Genomic DNA, 18,099 nt, shown 5'->3' on the forward strand with positions numbered 1-18,099 from the left:
TCTCCAGAAAGTGGGCATAGAGAGAACCTACCTCAACATAATAAAGGCCATATATGACAAACCACAGCAAACATCATTGTCAATGGTGAAAAACTGAAAGCATTTCCTCTAAGATCAGGAAAAAGGCAAGGATGTCCACTCTCACCACTATTATTCAATATAGTTTTGGAAGTCCTAGCCACGGCAATCAGAGAAGAAAAAGAAATAAAAGGAATACAAATTGGAAAAGAAGAAGTAAAACTGTCACTGTTTGCAAATGACATGATACTGTACATAGAGAATCCTAAAGATGCCACCAGAAAACTACTAGAGCTAATCAATTAATTTGGTAAAGTTGCAGGATACAAAATTAATGCACAGAAATCTCTGGCATTCCTATACACTAATGATGAAAAATCCAAAAGAGAAATTTAGGAAACACTCCCATTTACCATTGCAACAAAAAGAATAAAATACCTAGGAATAAACCTACCAAGGGAGACAAAAGACCTGTATGCAGAGAACTATAAGACACTGATGAAAGAAATTAAAGATGATACCAACAGATGAAGAGATATACCATGTTCTTGGACTGGAAGAATCAATACTGAGAAAATGACTATACTACCCAAAGCAATCTACAGATTCAATGCAATCCCTATCAAATTACCAATGGCATTTTTTACGGAACTAGAACAAAAAATCTTAAAATTTGTATGGAGACACAAAAGACCCCGAACAGCCAAAGCAGTCTTGAGGGAAAAAAATGGAGGTGGAGGAATTCAACTCCCTGACTTCAGACTATACTACAAAGCTACAGTAATCAAGACAATACGGTACTGGCACAAAAAACAGAAACACAGATCAATGGAACAAGATAGAAAGCCCAGAGATAAACCCATGCACCTATGGTCAACTAATCCATGACAAAGGAGGCAAGGATATACAATGGAGAAAAGACAGTCTCTTCAATAAGTGGTGCTGGGAAAACTGGACAGGTACATGTAAAAGAATGAAATTAGAACACTCCCTAACACCATACATGAAAATAAACTCAAAATGGATTAGAGACCTAAACATAAGACCAGACACTATAAAACTCTTCGAGGAAAACATAGGAAGAACACTCTTCGACATAACTCACAGCAAGATCTTTTTTGATCCACCTCCTAGAGTAATGGAAATAAAAACAAAAATAAACAAATGGGACCTAATGAAACTTCAAAGCTTTTGCACAGCAAAGGAAACCACAGGGCTTCCCAGGTGGCGCAGTGGTTGAGAATCTGCCTGCCAATGCAGGGGACACGGGTTCCAGCCCTGGTCTGGGAAGATCCCACATGCCACGGAGCAACTAGGCCCGTGAGCCACAGTTACTGAGCCTGCGCATCTGGAGCCTGTGCTCCACAACAAGAGAGGCCTCGACAGTGAGAGGCCTGTGCACCGCCATGAAGAGTGGCCCCCACTTGCTGCAACTGGAGAAAGCCCTCGCACAGAAACGAAGACCCAACACAGCCATAAATAAATAAATTAAATTTAAAAAAAAAAAGGAAACCATTAACAAGACGAAAAGACAACCCTCAGAATGGGAGAAAATATTTGCAAATGAATCAACAGACAAAGGATTAATCTCCAAAATATATAAACAGCTCATGCAGCTCAATATTAAAAAACCAAACAACCCAATCCAAAAACGGGCAGAAGACCTAAATAGACATTTCTCCAAAGAAGACATACAGATGGCCAAGAAGCACATGAAAAGCTCCTCAACATCACTAATTATTAGAGAAATACAAATCCAAACTACAATGAGGTATCACCTCACACCAGTTAGAATGGGCATCATCAGAAAATCTACAAACAATAAATGCTGGAAAGAGTGTGGAGAAAAGGGAACCTCTTGCACCGTTGGTGGGAATGTAAATTGATACACCCACTATGGAGAACAGTATGGAGGTTCCTTAAAAAACTAAAAATAGAATTACCATATGACCCAGCAATCCCACTATTGGGCATATACCCAGAGAAAACCATAATTCAAAAAGACACATGCACCCCAATGTTCATTGCAGCACTGTTTAAAATAGCTAGGTCATGGAAGCAACCTAAATGCCCATTGACAGACGAATGGATAAAGAAGATGTGGTACATATATACAATGGAATATTACTCAGCTCTAAAAAGGAATGATATTGGGTCATTTGTTGAGACGTGGATGGATCTAGAGACTGTCATACAGAGTGAAGTAAGTCAGAAAGAAAAAAACAAATATCATATATTAGCGCATATATGTGGAACCTAGAAAAATGGTACAGATGAACCAGTCTGCAGGGCAGAAATTGAGACACAGATGTAGAGAACAAACGTATGGACACCAAGGGGGGAAAGCAGCAGGGGGGTGGGGGGTGGGGATGGTGGTGTGATGAATTGGGCGATTGGGATTGACATGTATACAATGATGTGTATAAAATTGATGACTAATAAAAATCTGCTGTATAAAAAAATAAAAATTCAAAAATTTAAAAAGAAAAAAGGAATATGAAAAAGAGTATATATAGATATATATATAGATATATGTATGTATAACTGTGTCACTTTGCTGTACAGCAGAAACTGGCACATCATTGTAAATCAACTACACTTCAATAAATTTTTTTTTTTTTTTTTTTTTTTGCGGTACGCAGGCCTCTCACTGTTGTGGCCTCTCCTGTTGCGGAGCACAGGCTCTGGACACGCAGGCTCAGCTGTCATGGCTCACGGGCCCAGCCGCTCCGCGGCATGTGGGATCTTCCCAGACCGGGGCACGAACCCGTGTCCCCTGCATCAGCAGGCGGACTCTCAACCACTGTGCCACCAGGGAAGCCCCAATAAAATTTTTAAAATAAATAAATAAAAACCTCCTAAGGGAAAATGAAACTAGACCCTTTTAAACCCAGCTCTTACCACAGGTTTAGTTTGGGTCAAGTTGTGTCCCTGACATAACTGCACATTTTAAAAAGGTGTCAGAACACAACTTACAAACTCCGAAAAAGAATAAAATAAAATAAGGGTGAAATAAAGACTTTTTCAGATCAACAAAAGCTGAGAGAATTCACTGCCAGCAGATCTACACTACAAGAATATTAATGGAAATTCTTCAGGAAGAATCAATATGATACCAGATGGAAACTGCAGTTACACAAAGGAATGAAGGACACCAGGAATGGTAAATATGTGCTTGAATATAAAGAAACTCTTCTCATTTTCAATCTCTTTAATTTTTTTTTTAATATTTATTTACTTAGGCTGTGCCAGGTCTTAGCTGTGGCACACGGGATCTTCGTTGTGGCGTGTTTAGTTGCCACATGCGGGATCTTTAGCTGCAGTATGCGGGCTTCTTAGTTACAGCATGCAGACTCTTAGTTGCCGCACGTGGACTCTTAGTTGCAGCACGTGGACTCTTAGTTGCAGCACGTGGACTCTTAGTTGCAGCGTGCGGACTCTTAGTTGCGGCATGCAGACTCCTTGTTGTGGCATGCATGTGGGATCTAGTTCCCAGACCAGGGATCGAATCCAGGCCCCCTGCACTGGGAGTGCAGATTCTTACCCAGTGGACCACCAGGGAAGTCCCCTCTTTAATTATTTAAATTATTAAATTATTATTTATTAATAATAATTATAATTAATTATTATAATTAATAATTATAATATAATTATATATAATATATAATTTATATATAATATAAATAATTAATAATAATAATTATTATTATTAAATAATTTAATTATTTAAAGCAAAGACAACAACAAAATATCATGGACTTTATAGTACATATAGAAGTAAAATGTATAACAACAGCACAAAGGATAGAAGGTGGAAATGAAATGTACTGCTATAAAATTCTTACACTAAATGAGAAGTAATATTGTATTATTTGAAGATAATACTTAAAAAGATGTATCCTGTAAATGTAGAACAACCACCAACAAAATAAAACAACAATTATATGGAGATAATATGGGATCATTAAAAATACTCTATTAATCGAAATGAAGGCAAGAAAGGAGGAAAAAAGGAATAAAGAACACATGAGATATAGATAATAAAGAATATGGTAGATTTAAATCTAACTACATCAATAATTATACTGGGACTTCCCTGGTGGCACAGTGGTTAAGAATCCGCCTACCAACGCAGGGGACACGGGTTTGAGCCCTGGTCCGGGAAGATCCCACATGCCGCGGAGCAACTAAGCCCGTGCGCCACAACTACTGAGCCTGCGCTCTAGAGCCCGCGAGCCACAGCTACTGAACCCATGTGCCACAACTACTGAGCCTGCACTCTAGAGTCTGCGAGCCACAACTACTGAAGCCCACGCACCTAGAGCCTGTGCTCCACAACAAGAGAAGCCACCACAATGAGAAGCCCGCACACCACAACGAAGAGTAGCCCCTGCTCACCACAACTAGAGAAAGCCCGCGCACAGCAAAGAAGACCCCATGCAGCCAAAAATAAATTAATTTAAAAATAAATAAATAAAATAATTATACTAAGTATGCAGACTATACACTCCAAGTAAAAGACCAAGATTGCCAGATTGCACAAAAAAAGCAAGACACAACTATATGGTGTCTACAAGAAACCCATTTTAAGTATAATTATACAGATAGGTTAAAAGTAAAAGAATGGAAAAGATATCCAATGAAAACAATAACCAAAAGAAAGCTGAAGTGGCTATTAGTGGCTATATGTTAATATTAGAGAGAGACTTCAGAACAAAGAACAATGCAAGAGATGTTTAAGGTGTCAATTCATCAAGGAGACATAATGACTTCATTATACATAAAGAAAAAATGGATAGAACTGAAGATTCTGCTTCAGGTAAACTCTCTATATACCAACCCTCCCAGTGAACAACTAAAAGCTCTGGAAAAATACAAAAACCAATAACCTGAGGATTCTGAATGGTACACTAAAATTGTAAAGGGGAGTCAAAACATGAAGCAATTGACAGAGTTGGGGAGTTTCCTGCTTTTAGGGGATTTTGCCCTGATAGTGGGCATCAGTCACAAATTAGCATAACTTAAGCAACTAAAACTCCAAGGAAAACTGTGACATCTTTCTGGCCAGAGGAAAGAGAGAAAGGTTCTGGGCAATCATGGATGCCACCAAAATGAGTAGAGAATCCGAAAAGAGACAGAACCAGAAAAGGGGATGCCTTAATTCCGTGAACGAACATCACATACATCTCAGGCTGATCCCTCCCTAAATGATATATATGCAAGACAGACTCAAAAGTAGCACAGCAAAAGCTGAAAGAATTGAAATGAGACTTGAAGTGCAACTCACAGAAGCTGACACAGCTTACAGTTAACTGCCAAGTAAAACAAATACATCAATATTCCTCGGAGGAATATCACAGAATCCAGAGTCTACACAATGTAACATTCACAATACCCAGGATACAATCTAAAATTACTCACTGTACAAAGAACCAAGAAGATATGACCCATTCCCAATGAAAAAGACACTAAAAAGAGAACAACATCAAAATGACATAAATATTAAAATGTTCAGACATACACTCAATGGAACAGAACAGTATACAGAAATAAAACCATACATATATGTTCAACTGATCTTCAACAATAATGTCAAGGTACTTCAGTGCGGAAAGAATATTCTTTTCAACACAAGTTGCTAAAACTAGATACCTATATGGGGGAAAAAAATAACCTTGACCCTTATATCATACAATATACAACCATCAACTCAAAATGGATCACAGGCCTAAACATAAGAATAAAACTATGATGCGGCCACTTTGGAAAACAGTTTGGCATTTCCTCAAAAGGTTAAACGTAAGAGTTACCACATGACCCAGCAATTCTACTCCTAAGTATTTCTTTCCAAGAGAAATGAAAACAGGTGTCCACACAAAAACTCGTACACACATGCTCATACCAGCAATATACACAAGAGGCAAAAAATATAAAGAACCCCAAATGTCCATCAATTGAAGAACAGATAAATTAAATGTGCTATATTCATACAATGGAGTGTCATTTGGCTGATACATGCTACAACATGGATAAACCTTGAAAATACATATGGCTTCACTTATATGAAACATCCAGAATAGGCAAATCTATAGAGATGGAAAGTAGATTAGTGGTTGCCTAGGACTAGAGGGGATAGGAGGTTTGGAGAATGATGGCTAAAGGGTATAGAGTTTCTTTTTTTTTTTTTTTTTTTAAATAAATTTATTTATTTATTTATGGCTATGTTGGGTCTTCGTTTCTGTGAGAGGGCTTTCTCCAGTTGCGGTGAGCGGGGGCCACTCTTCATGGCGGTGCGCGGGACTCTCACTGTCGCGGCCTCTCGTTGCAGAGCACAGGCTCCAGACGCACAGGCTCAGTAGCTGTGGCTCACGGACCTAGCTGCTCCACGGCATGTGGGATTCTCCAAAACCAGGGCTCAAACCTGTGTCCCCTGCATTGGCAGGCAGATTCTCAACCACTGCGCCACCAGGGAAGCCCCTAGAGTTTCTTTCTGAGATGATGAAAATGTTCTAAAATTGTGGTGATAGTTGCACAATTCTGTGAGCATATTAAGAACCACTGAATTGTACACTTTAAATGGGTGAATTTATGGTATGTGAATCATACCTCGAAATAAAGTTATTACAAAATCAGAAAGCTAAAACTATAAAACTTTTAGAAGAAAACATAAAAATTTGTGTTCTTGAGGTAGGCAGATTTCTTAGAACACAAAAAGCATTATTCATAAAAGAAAGAAATTGACAAACTACACTTCATCAGCGTTTAAAACTTGTTTTTTTGAAAGACACTGTTAAAAATAAAATAAAAAGGCAAGCCTCAGACTGGGAGAAATATTTTACAAAGCATTTATCTGATAAAAGACTTATATACAGTATACATAAATAACACTTAAAACAAAATAAGACAAACAGCCCTTTTGCGCAGGATCCAGACACGCAGGCTCAGCGGCCATGGCTCACAGGCCCAGCCGCTCCGCGGCATGTGGGATCTTCCCGGACCGGGGCACGAACCCGTGTCCCCTGCATCGGCAGGCGGACTCTCAACCACTGCACCACCAGGGAAGCCCCAGCCCAATTTTTTAAATGGGCAAGAGCAGAGCAGATACTTTAACAATGAAGATATAAGAAAAGCCATTAAGCACATGAAAATACACTCATCATGAGTCATTAGGCAAATGCAAAATTAAAATCAGAATGAAACACCACTATACTCACTAGAATGGCTAGAATTTAAAAAACTGAAAATACCAAGTGTTCAAGAGGTTATGGAGCAACTGGAACTCTCCACTACAGATGAGAATACAAAAACAGTACAGCCTCTTTGGAAAACAGTTTGACAATTTCTCATTTGACCCTGCAATTCCACTTCTAGCTGCGTATGTACTCAAGAGAAATGAAAACATAAATCTACATAAAGACCTGTACATTAATGTTATTTCATGGCAGCTTCAGTAATAATAGCCCCAAACTGGAAACAACACAAATGGGCAACAATAAGCGAACAGATAAATAAACTGTAGTAAATCCATCTAATGGAATACTATCAGTAATTAAAAAGGAATAAACTATTGATATATGCAACAACATGTATCAATCTTTTTTTTTTTTTCGGTACGCGGGCCTCTCACTGTTGTGGCCTCTCCCATTGCGGAGCACAGGCTCCGGACGTGCAGGCTCAGCGGCCATGGCGCACGGGCCCAGCCACTCTGCGGCATGTGGGATCTTCCCGGACCGGGGCACGAACCCGTGTCCCCTGCATCGGCAGGCGGACTCTCAACCACTGCGCCACCAGGGAAGCCCTCATGTATCAATCTTAAAGGACTACACTAAGTGAACAAAGCTAGACATGAAAGACTACATATTGTATGCTTCCATTTATTTGACATTCTAAAAAAGGCAAAATACAGTAACAGAAAGGTGATCAGTGGTTGACAGAGGCAGTGGAAGGGAAAGAGGACTGACTACAAAGGGGCATGAGGGAACTTCCTGGGACAATGAAAATGTTCTATATCTTGATTGTGGTGATTATAAAACTATGTGCTTTAATTAAAACTCATGAAACTAGACATTTAACATGGGTGAATGTTAATGTTAGTAAATTATGCTCAATAAAGTTGATTTTTTAAAAAAGGACAATTAGTAGTTTCATTCCTTTTCTAAGTCTACAGAGGTTCTCGAGGTCTTAGGTAATTCCCCAAAGGTCTCAATATCCAATCTGCTCCATTTTTAGGGCCCAATCTTGATTTCTACTTCTTACTTGTCTTATGATTAAAAGTATAGCACCTCTACAAAGGATCATAAGAGACTACTACGAGAAACTATACATCCATAAAATGGACAACCTAGAAGAAATGGACATATTCTTAGAATGGTACAATCTCCCAAGACTGAAGCAGGAAGAAATAGAAAATATAAAGAGACCAATTACCAGTACTGAAATTGAATCAGTAATTTAAAAACTCCCAACAAACAAAAGTCCAAGACCAGATGGCTTCACAGGTGAATTCTACTAACATCTAGAGAAGAGTTAACACCTATCCTTCTGAAACTATTCTAAAAAATTGCAGAGGAACGAACACTTACTAACTCATTCTATGAGGCCACCATCACCCTGATACCAAAACCAAACAAAGATATCACAAAAAAGGAAAATTACAGGCCAGTATCACTGATGAACATAGATATAAAAATCCTCAACAAAATACTAGCAAACTGGGACTTTCCTGGTGGCAAAGTGGTTAAGGAACTGCCTGCCAACGCAGAGGACACGGGTTCGAGCCCTGGTGCGGGAAGATCCACATGCCTCAAAGCAACTAAGCCTGTGCACCACACCTACTGAGCCTGTGCTCTAGAGCCTGCGAGCCACAACTACTGAGCCTGCATGCCACAACTACTGAAGCCCACACGCCTACAGCCCATGCTCCGCAACAACAGAAGCCACTGCAATGAGAAGCCCGCACACCGCAATGAAGAGTAGCCCCCGCTCGCCACAACTACAGAAAAGCCCTTGCGCAGCAACGAAGACCCAATGCAGCCAAAAATAAATAATAAATTAATTTAAAAAAAATACTAGCAAACCAACTCCAACAATACATTAAAAGGGTCATACACCATGACCAAGTGGGATTTATTCCAGGGATGCAAGTATTCTTCAACATCTGCAAATCAACGTGATACACCACACTAACAAACTGAAGAATAAAACCATATGATCATCTCAATAGATGCAGAAAAAGCTTTTGATAAAATTCAACATCCATTTATGATAAAATCTCTTCAGAAAGTGGACACAGAGGAAACATACTTCAACATAATAAAGGTCATATAGGGACTTCCCTGGTGGCGCAGTGGTTAAGAATCTGCCTGCCAATGTAGAAGACACGGGTTCTATCCTTGGTCCAGGAAGATCCCACATGCCGTGGAGCAACTAAGTCCATGCACCACAACTACTGAGCCTGCACTCTACAGCCCTCGAGCCACGACTACTGAGCCCGCGTGCCACAACTACTGAAGCCCGTGGTCCCGTGCTCGGCAACAAGAAAGAAGAGAAGCCACCATGATGAGAAGCGCACACACCGCAATGAACAGTAGCCCCCACTCACCGCAACTAGAGAAAAGCCTGCGCGCAGCAACGAAGCCCCAATGTAGCCCAAAATAAATAAATTAAATAAATAAATTTTAAAATAAAATAAATAAAGGTCATATATGACAAACCCACAGCTAACATCATACTCAATGATGAAAAGCTGAAAGCATTTCCTCTAAGATCAGGAACAAGACAAGGATGCCCACTCTCACCACTTTTATTCAACACAGTTTTGGAAGCCCTAGCCACAGCAATCAGAGACAAAAAGAAATAAAAGGAATCCAAATTGGAAAAGAAGAAACAGAACTGTCACTGTTTGCAAATGACATGATGCTAGACATAGAAAATCCTAAAGATGCTACCAGAAAACTACTAGAGCTCATCAATGAATTCAGTAAAGTTGCTGGATGCAAAATTAATATACAGAAATCTGTTGCATTTCTATACACTAAAAATGAAATATCAGAAAGAGAAATTAAGGAAACAATCCCATTTACCATCATATCAAAAAGAATAAAATACTTAGGAATAAACCTAGCTAAGGAGGCAAAAGATTTGTATTACAAAAACTATAAGACACTGATAACAGAAACTGAAGATGACACAAACAGATGGAAAAATATACCATGTTCTTGGATTGAAATAATCAATATTGTTAAAATTACCATGACTACCCAAGGCAATATACAGATTCAACACAATCCCTATCAAATTACCAGTGGCATTTTTCACAAAACTAGAACAAAAAAGTTTTTTATTTGTATGGAAACACAAAACACCTTAAATAGCCAAAACAATCTTGAGAAAGAAGAATGGAGCTAGAGGAATCATGCTCCCTGGCTTCAGACTGTACTACAAAGCTACAGTAATCAAAACAGTGTAGTATTGGCACAAAAACAGACATATAGATCAATGGAACAGGATAGAAAGCGCAGGAAAAAACCCACACACTTATGATCAATTAATCTATGACAAATGAGGCAAAAATATACAATGGAGAAAAGGCAGTCTCTTCAATAAGTGGTGCTGGGGAAACTGGACAGCTACGTGTAAAAGAATGAATTAGAACATTCTCTAACACCAGATACAAAAATAAACTCAAAATGGATTAAAGACCTAAATGTAAGACCAGATACTATAAAACTCCTAGAGGAAAACATAGGCAGAACACTCTTTGACAAAACAAAATCATAGCAATATTTTTTTGGATGCATCTTCTAGAGTAATGGAAGTAAAAACAAAAATAAACAAATGGGACCTAACTAAACTTAAAAGCTTTTGCACAGCAAAGGAAATCATAAACAAAATGAAAAGACAACCTACGAACTGGGAGAAAATATTTGCAAATGATGCTACCGATGAGGGATTAACTTCCAAAATATACAAACAGTTCATACAGCTTAATATCAAAAAAACCCCAAACAACCCAATCAAAAAATGGGCAGAAGACTTAAATAGACATTTCTCCAAAGAAGACATAGAGGCTCATGAAAAGATGCTCAACATTGCTAATTATGAGAGAAATGCAAATCAAAACTATAATGAGGTATGACCTCACACCAGTCAAAATGGCCACCATTAAAAAAAATCTACAAATAATAAACGCTGGAGAGGGTGTGGAGAAAAAGGAACCTTCCTACACTGTTGGTGGGAATGTAAACTGGTGCCACCGCTATGAAAAACAGTATGGAGGTTCCTTAAAAAATTAAAAATAGAGTTATCATATGACACAGCAATCCACTCGTGGGCATATATCGGGAGAAAAACTCTAATTTGAAAGGATACATGCACACCAATGTTCATAGAAGCACTATGTACAACAGCCAAGACATGGAAGCAACCTAAGTGTCCAATGACAGATGAATGGATAAAGAAGACGTGCTACATATACAGAATGGAATATTACTCAGCCATAAAAAAGAATGAAATAATGCCATTTGCAGCAACATGGATGGACCTATAGATTATCATACTAAGTGAAGTAAGTCAGACAGAAAAAGACAAATATTATATGATACCACTTATATGCAGAATCTAAAAAAAATGATACAAATGAATTTATTTACAAAACAGAAACAGACTCACAGACACAGAAAACAAACTTATGGTTAACAAAGGGGATAGTGGGGCACGAGGTTGGGGTGGGGGAGATAAATCAGGAGTTTGGGATTAACATATATACACTACTATATATAAAATAGATAAATAACAAGGACCTACTTGGGAAACACAGGGAACTATCCTGTAATAACCTATAATGGAAAAGAATCTGAAAAAGAATAGATATATATGTGTATGTATAACTGAATCACTTTGCTGTACACCTGAAACTAACACAACATTGTAAATTAACTATACTTCAATTTTAAAAATGGTTAAAAAAAAGTATAGCACCTCTGAAACACAAAACTCTAAATTTTGTGTGTATGGTTCGGAGAATACATAGACCAGACTGACATAAAACCTACATGCTATCATCTCCAGCTAAATTACAGATGCAGTCAAACATTATTTGATCCTTCTGGAACTTTTCAGGCTTCCTTGCTTGCTTTTCTCATCTCCCCATTAAAAAGAATTTACCATAAATATCTAGTAGCTCATTCCTATACAGGGGACAAATCTCAGTTTCAGAGACTGTAACATTAAACAGCAGATCAGCTTTAAACACATGTAGTCTGTTTGCCAATACCTACAGAATGCACTGCATTTTCCACAAAGCTTAATGAATTTCTCATTATACCATCACTCCCAAAATAATCAAAGGCAAATAAAGAATATTGCAACCAAGGGAAAAATTAAGCAGATTGGGCTATCAGTTGTAATTAGGTTTTAAAGAACAAACAAAGGCATTTGGGAAAGGGGCTGGCACACATCATCCAGAATTCAAGATGGGCTTTCCTGCATATCTACAACAGCAAGAAACTGGAAATGTATAAAATAGCCCATGTGAATTGCATGCAGAATATAATGAGGACCTTGGAGAAAACCAGAATTAATCATTCACACAGATATCTCCAAAGAAAATGAAAAAGAACAAGATGTGAAGTGGGGTATAGGGCACTTGTAGGTTCTGACATGGACAAACTCTGTATTACCCAAATGTTTTGGAAGACACACCACACTTTAAAATTAATCTTGCTCTATAACTCTACAGAGTCAACAGTGAGAGACTGCTATTAGCAAAGAGATATGACAACCAATAAAAGAACAAACAAAATAAACTCACACATGATTGCAAAAGGCCCAAATCCAAACTTAAAACTGTCTAGAATAAAATGGAGTTATACTTAAGCAGAAATATGCCTCTTCTTCCATTACTGTAGTTCACTCCCTGCAATAAATCAGGGCCAGTGTCTTTTATTTATGTGTAAACCCATATTCCTGGTAGGCAAACTGACCTAGGTGGCAGTCATTTATCCTAGTGCTCTAATATATATCATAAATGATAAGATTGGGAGAAACAAAAGCTGGGTGTTTGAGGATGGAGTTGGGCTGACACTCACCACAAACTTCTCACCATTCTGCTCCACATGTTTGTATGTGGGGACCGATATGGGCACTGCTTGCTTTTCTGTGTAATCATAAAATGACTGTCCCAACGAGTCGTCACTGGGATCTAGGTTATCTGCCTCATGAGGAGGTACAGATAACACTGTCAAGATCAATTCCTTCTCGCCTGCTCGGATCAGGTCCACCACCTGCTTGTGTGTCGCCCCCTCAACATTCACGCCGTTCCTAAGGGGAAAAAGGGAAAAAGACAATCCCATAAACCAGAAGGGTCCAAACACCTTATAGCTCCACCCTCCTGCCCCCACTCCAGTGTCATGAAGTATGAACCACAAAATAAAAAGATCAGTTTGGTTCCAGAAAAGCTGTTTATGTTTTTACAAATCATAATGTGAAAAAGTGTGTGTGAACTTATGGCAGGGGGAAAAAATGGCAACAGGTGAAAGGACCTACCCTTCCTCTATGCTAAAACCTCACACACAGCCTCAGGAAAACACAAGGGAAGGAGGGTGAAGCTGATGAGGGAACAAAGCTTTTAAAGCCAATTTCCTCATCCTAACTAAGCACGTATACAATACAATAAAGTGGCTTTTAACAATCCTGCCATTTGAACTGTTCTTTGTCCTTTTTAAATTTCTTAGAATTCGGAATTCTGTCAAAAGAAATTTTTCACAAAATATGCTCCCTTAATTTGTAAAGATCCAAAAAGTATGACTTAAGATAGTTCTTTTACATTTGTATCTGATTTCTCCCCATATCTTAAAATCGGTCAACTTAATTTTCCTTTATACCAAGTTTCATCACCTTGGGAATTAAATGATATATATCTTCATACACACTAGTTTCCTCTATCACTCAGTTTTTAAAAAGGCAAGGAGATAAACTCTCTAAAATTTTATTATCTGACCCAACTTCCTTTGTTCTCCCAATCACTTCAATTAGTATCTACTTTTTTTTCTGTTCTGTGCTATCTCACTTAAAGCCCTGTGTAATCAGTTCAAACTAAAAAATGTACCGGTAAGTTTACACAGTAAATCAACCTACGCATTCTCCTTCCTGTTCCACTGTGTATAAAAAGGCTGAAACTAGGAAAAGTACAAGGTTTGGAAGAACAATAATTTTGTCAAGAAAGATGCTGAGTCTCACAAAACTCACTCAGCAAACTGAACTACCTTCCCAGAATGCTGACCCCCACCCGTTATCTCAGCAAAAACTACTAGGCAGCTAGCTGACCTGGAGGTTCCCCCCATGGCTATCCCAAGAGGGTTAGGAAATACACACCTGGCCTTTAGTCAATTTCATAAAAGCTTATCTACCCTTTAAACTCTTTTTCACTCTTGTTCCAAACCGTTAGGGTTTTTCCTTCCTGCAAATGATGCTAGGTTTAGTAACAAGCCTTCCACAAACTTTTCAATCACTGGAATTGTCTGTCAGAGTATGGTATCTGAAACATCCATTTATATAAACAGAACAGGCAGATCATCCAGCTAAGCCTCCTTCCTTATTCTAGGTTTAACAATCTAGCCAGTAAATTCAGTGCTCTTGACATTTCACAACCTAAAATCTAACTTAAATACACACACACACACACACACACACACACACACACACACACACTACAGCAATTTTACAACTGGCTAGCTATAGAAGAAAATAAAGAGCTCCCTCCACTGATGGAAATTTGAGCTTTTAAAATTCAGATCAGGTAAGACCAGTGGCCAGAAAAAGTGATCAGTTCTTTGATCATAGAGCAGGATGGTAAAACAGAAGAAAATGGGCTTTGGAGCTAGATCTACATGGGTTCAAATCCTGGCCCTGCCAGAACTGGTCTTAAGTCATTTAACCTTTCTTAGCATTGCTTTTATAGAGACAATAATAAGTCCCTAACAGAGTCGTTGTGAAGATTAATGTAATAAAACATGTAACTTGCCAAGATCAATGCCTGAACACTCATATCAGAAAGTATATTAAGGAAAGAAGTACTATGTACCTATGGGTTATGAAGAGATTTTGGTTAAAGAATAAATGTAAACCTAAAGTTGGGGATTGGTAAAGCATTTCATCTGAATCTTTGACCTAATTACTAGTTCTAGGAAAATATTTTGATGGTAGAAGAAATAAAATGGAAAAGGCAAAAGTTAAAAATCAACAGAGAGAATTTGATCTATCCCTAGGAATCTTAGCTTAACTCACGAATATCCTTGTTAATTTTTTTTTTTTAACAAAGTGAGGAAAACTAATACTGTAGAGACTGAAGTAAATATCTTGGATACTAAAACATGATTTTTATGTTAGTATAATCAATTTTATGAGATAAGCATTTGTGAAAAAAGTTTAAGAACTGATGCTCAAATCTTATTTTTCAGCTCCCTAATTTTTCCTAATTTTAAAGGATTTTTAATCTGGACTACGCTGTCGATAGGCTTGGGGGCGGGCGGCGGTCAGTGAACCCCTACAGAATTTGTATGTAAAATTATATTTGTCTACATATATGCATTGTTTTCTGGGAAGAGGGCCCACAGCTTTCATCAGCTTCAAAAAAGGAGTATGTAATCTCCAGAAAGGTTAAAAACTATTGTTTTCAATGCATACCTCCACCCATTCAGTTTTCAAGTTAGAATACACTGTTCCTTGGGTCACTCACAGAAATAAGCCCTGAAAATTGGCAAACTTAAGTGAGGCTTACTCCAAAAGCAGGCAGGGAGCAAGGAAGCTTGCTTAGGTTTCATTTCTTTAATAGTAAGACCAAGCTTCAAATTGGCTATCATCCCAAGAACCCTCTTAAAAAAACCCAAAACAACAACAAAAACAAAAAAACCGGAAAGAACTACCAGTGTCATATTCTAAACACACTTGCTAATACTTATCTGGTTCAACTATAGAAAGAATTCTATACATTCCACAATTTAATACAAGCTGGAAATTCCTTAATTCTTCAGAGAGTGAAATAGGTCAGTAAAAACCCCAGGATGCCTGATTTCAAAAAGGGCCCTCCCTCCTCAAGAATTAAGAGCCCTTCATAGTCATAAAAATGTTTATATGATATCCCCTTTTCCACAAGAATGCTACTATACCAGACTCATATTAGGTGTGGCCCAATTTGGCCGATTCTGAAGACAAAAATGAATGTAAACTATAAATTCTGCAGAAAGGGAACTTTCAGCACTAAAGACTTCTGGTTCAAAGCATGGGTTTTGGAGTCAGAGAGACTTCCGTCTGAATACCAGTTGTGCCATTTAAGAGATGAGACATTTGGCAAATGATTCAATCTCATTAAGCCTCAATTTCTTAACTCATAAAATGGGGCTAATAATATAACAGAGTTGTTGTAAGACCACAAATGAGATAAAGCTCTAGAATACAGTAATCACTCAATAAAAGGTAGTTATTCCTGTGACAGCATTTCTATCAGCTGGGCAAGCAGGTTGGCAGTATTTTGGCCTCCTGATGATACAAACAAACCCTTTCTACGACCAATTTCCCTTGCTTTTCTTTTGTCTTTGTAACATAATCTGGATGGAATTCATTTGAAAATAAATGACTGAGCTCTCAACCAATGATAATAGGAAACACAAGATAGTCAACTTCAAAAGAGAACTACCGCATCAGAGAACCACTAAGTCCTATACCACACAAAAGTAACTACTGCCCAGTAAGTTCTACCCATCAATGCTTTTTCTACAAAGAAAGGCTTAAACACACCATCAAAAATTTTCAACAGATATGTGATTAAACAAATACAGTAAAATGTTAATTATAGCATCTAGGTGGTAAACGGGTATTCTCATGCAATTCCTTCAACTTTTCTGTATGTTTGAAATTTTTCAAAATAAAATGTGGAGAGGGTTTCCCTGGTGGCGCAGTGGTTAAGAATCCGCCTGCCAACGCAGGGGACAAGGGTTCAAGCCCTGGTCCGGGAAGTTCTCACATGCCCTGGAGCAACGAAGCCCATGCGCCACAACTACTGAGCCTGCACTCCAGAGCCCGCGAGCCACAACTACGGAAGCCCGCGTGCCTAGAGTCCATACTCCGCAACAAGAAAAGCCAACGCAATGAGAAGTGCACGCACCGCAACGAAGAGTAGCCTGCGCTCGCCACACCTACAGAAAGCACGCACGCAGCAAGGAAGACCCAACGCAGCCAAAAATAAATAAATAAAATTAATTTAAAAAATAAATTAAATGTTGAGGGAAAAAAGAAGGCAACCAAAAAATCCAACCATCCACAACTAAGACCAAAATTTAGTTTCCTTACACATCTAGATGATACCCAATTACTTTGTGTCTTCAGCACTGTAAAGATACACTTGATAATTTTAATAAAATGCCCCTCATTTTTTACATAAGACCAAAATTTGACCCCACTGGAGAGGCCTTTAGCTAGCTAACGGCAGTGGCTTTAAGTAAGACTTTTATTCAACTAAAGTTAGCCAGCTAAGGAAACTGCAAAGCTAATATAAACACTCCCAAAAAAGCAGGGAAAAAAAAGTTCTAAATAGTCAGGATTTGTATACTGTTTATGAAGGAACCTGTATATAATGAAACTAGGTATGGATGGAAGTATGACACAGCCAATCACTATACGTGCCACAGCAAGGAGCCATTCTATGTGGTAAGCAGAATATTATTTTGACCCCCTGTGACACGCAGGAAAGTAATTAAAGTCCCCCAGAGGCAGCCTGTAATAAACAGACAATAAAGTCCTATAACTGCAAGCAGTAGGAGACACTTCTCAATTCTGTAGGTTAAAACACAACGGCTACATGTTCACAGAAAGGTTAAAATAAAAAAAGTTTTGCCAAGGATGTGGAAGAGATGGAATTCTCATGCATTGCTGATGGGAGCATAAAGCAAAAACAATCCGGCAGTTTCTTATAATGTGAAACATAAACACATTTACTATATGACCTAGCAATTCCACTCCTACGTATCTACCCAAGAGAAATGAAAACATGTCCATACAAACAATTATAGTTGAATGTTCATTGAA

At 38.3% G+C, this 18,099-nt stretch overlaps 1 protein-coding gene across 1 annotated transcript in view; it reads right to left on the reverse strand.

Moving 5' to 3' along the window:
- The window catches only part of SNX27 (sorting nexin 27), an 83,281-nt gene that overhangs the window by 46,261 nt on the left and 18,921 nt on the right, over positions 1–18,099 (reverse strand). Inside the window, exon 2 of the mRNA XM_029229073.1 lies at positions 13,107–13,338. Coding sequence (XP_029084906.1) covers positions 13,107–13,338 — 232 coding nt within the window. The remainder of the gene's footprint in view (positions 1–13,106; positions 13,339–18,099) is intronic.

This window comes from Monodon monoceros, unplaced genomic scaffold (genome assembly GCF_005190385.1).
Source record: "Monodon monoceros isolate NGI ecotype Baffin Bay Population unplaced genomic scaffold, NGI_Narwhal_1 Super_Scaffold_18, whole genome shotgun sequence".
NCBI lineage: Eukaryota > Metazoa > Chordata > Mammalia > Artiodactyla > Monodontidae > Monodon > Monodon monoceros.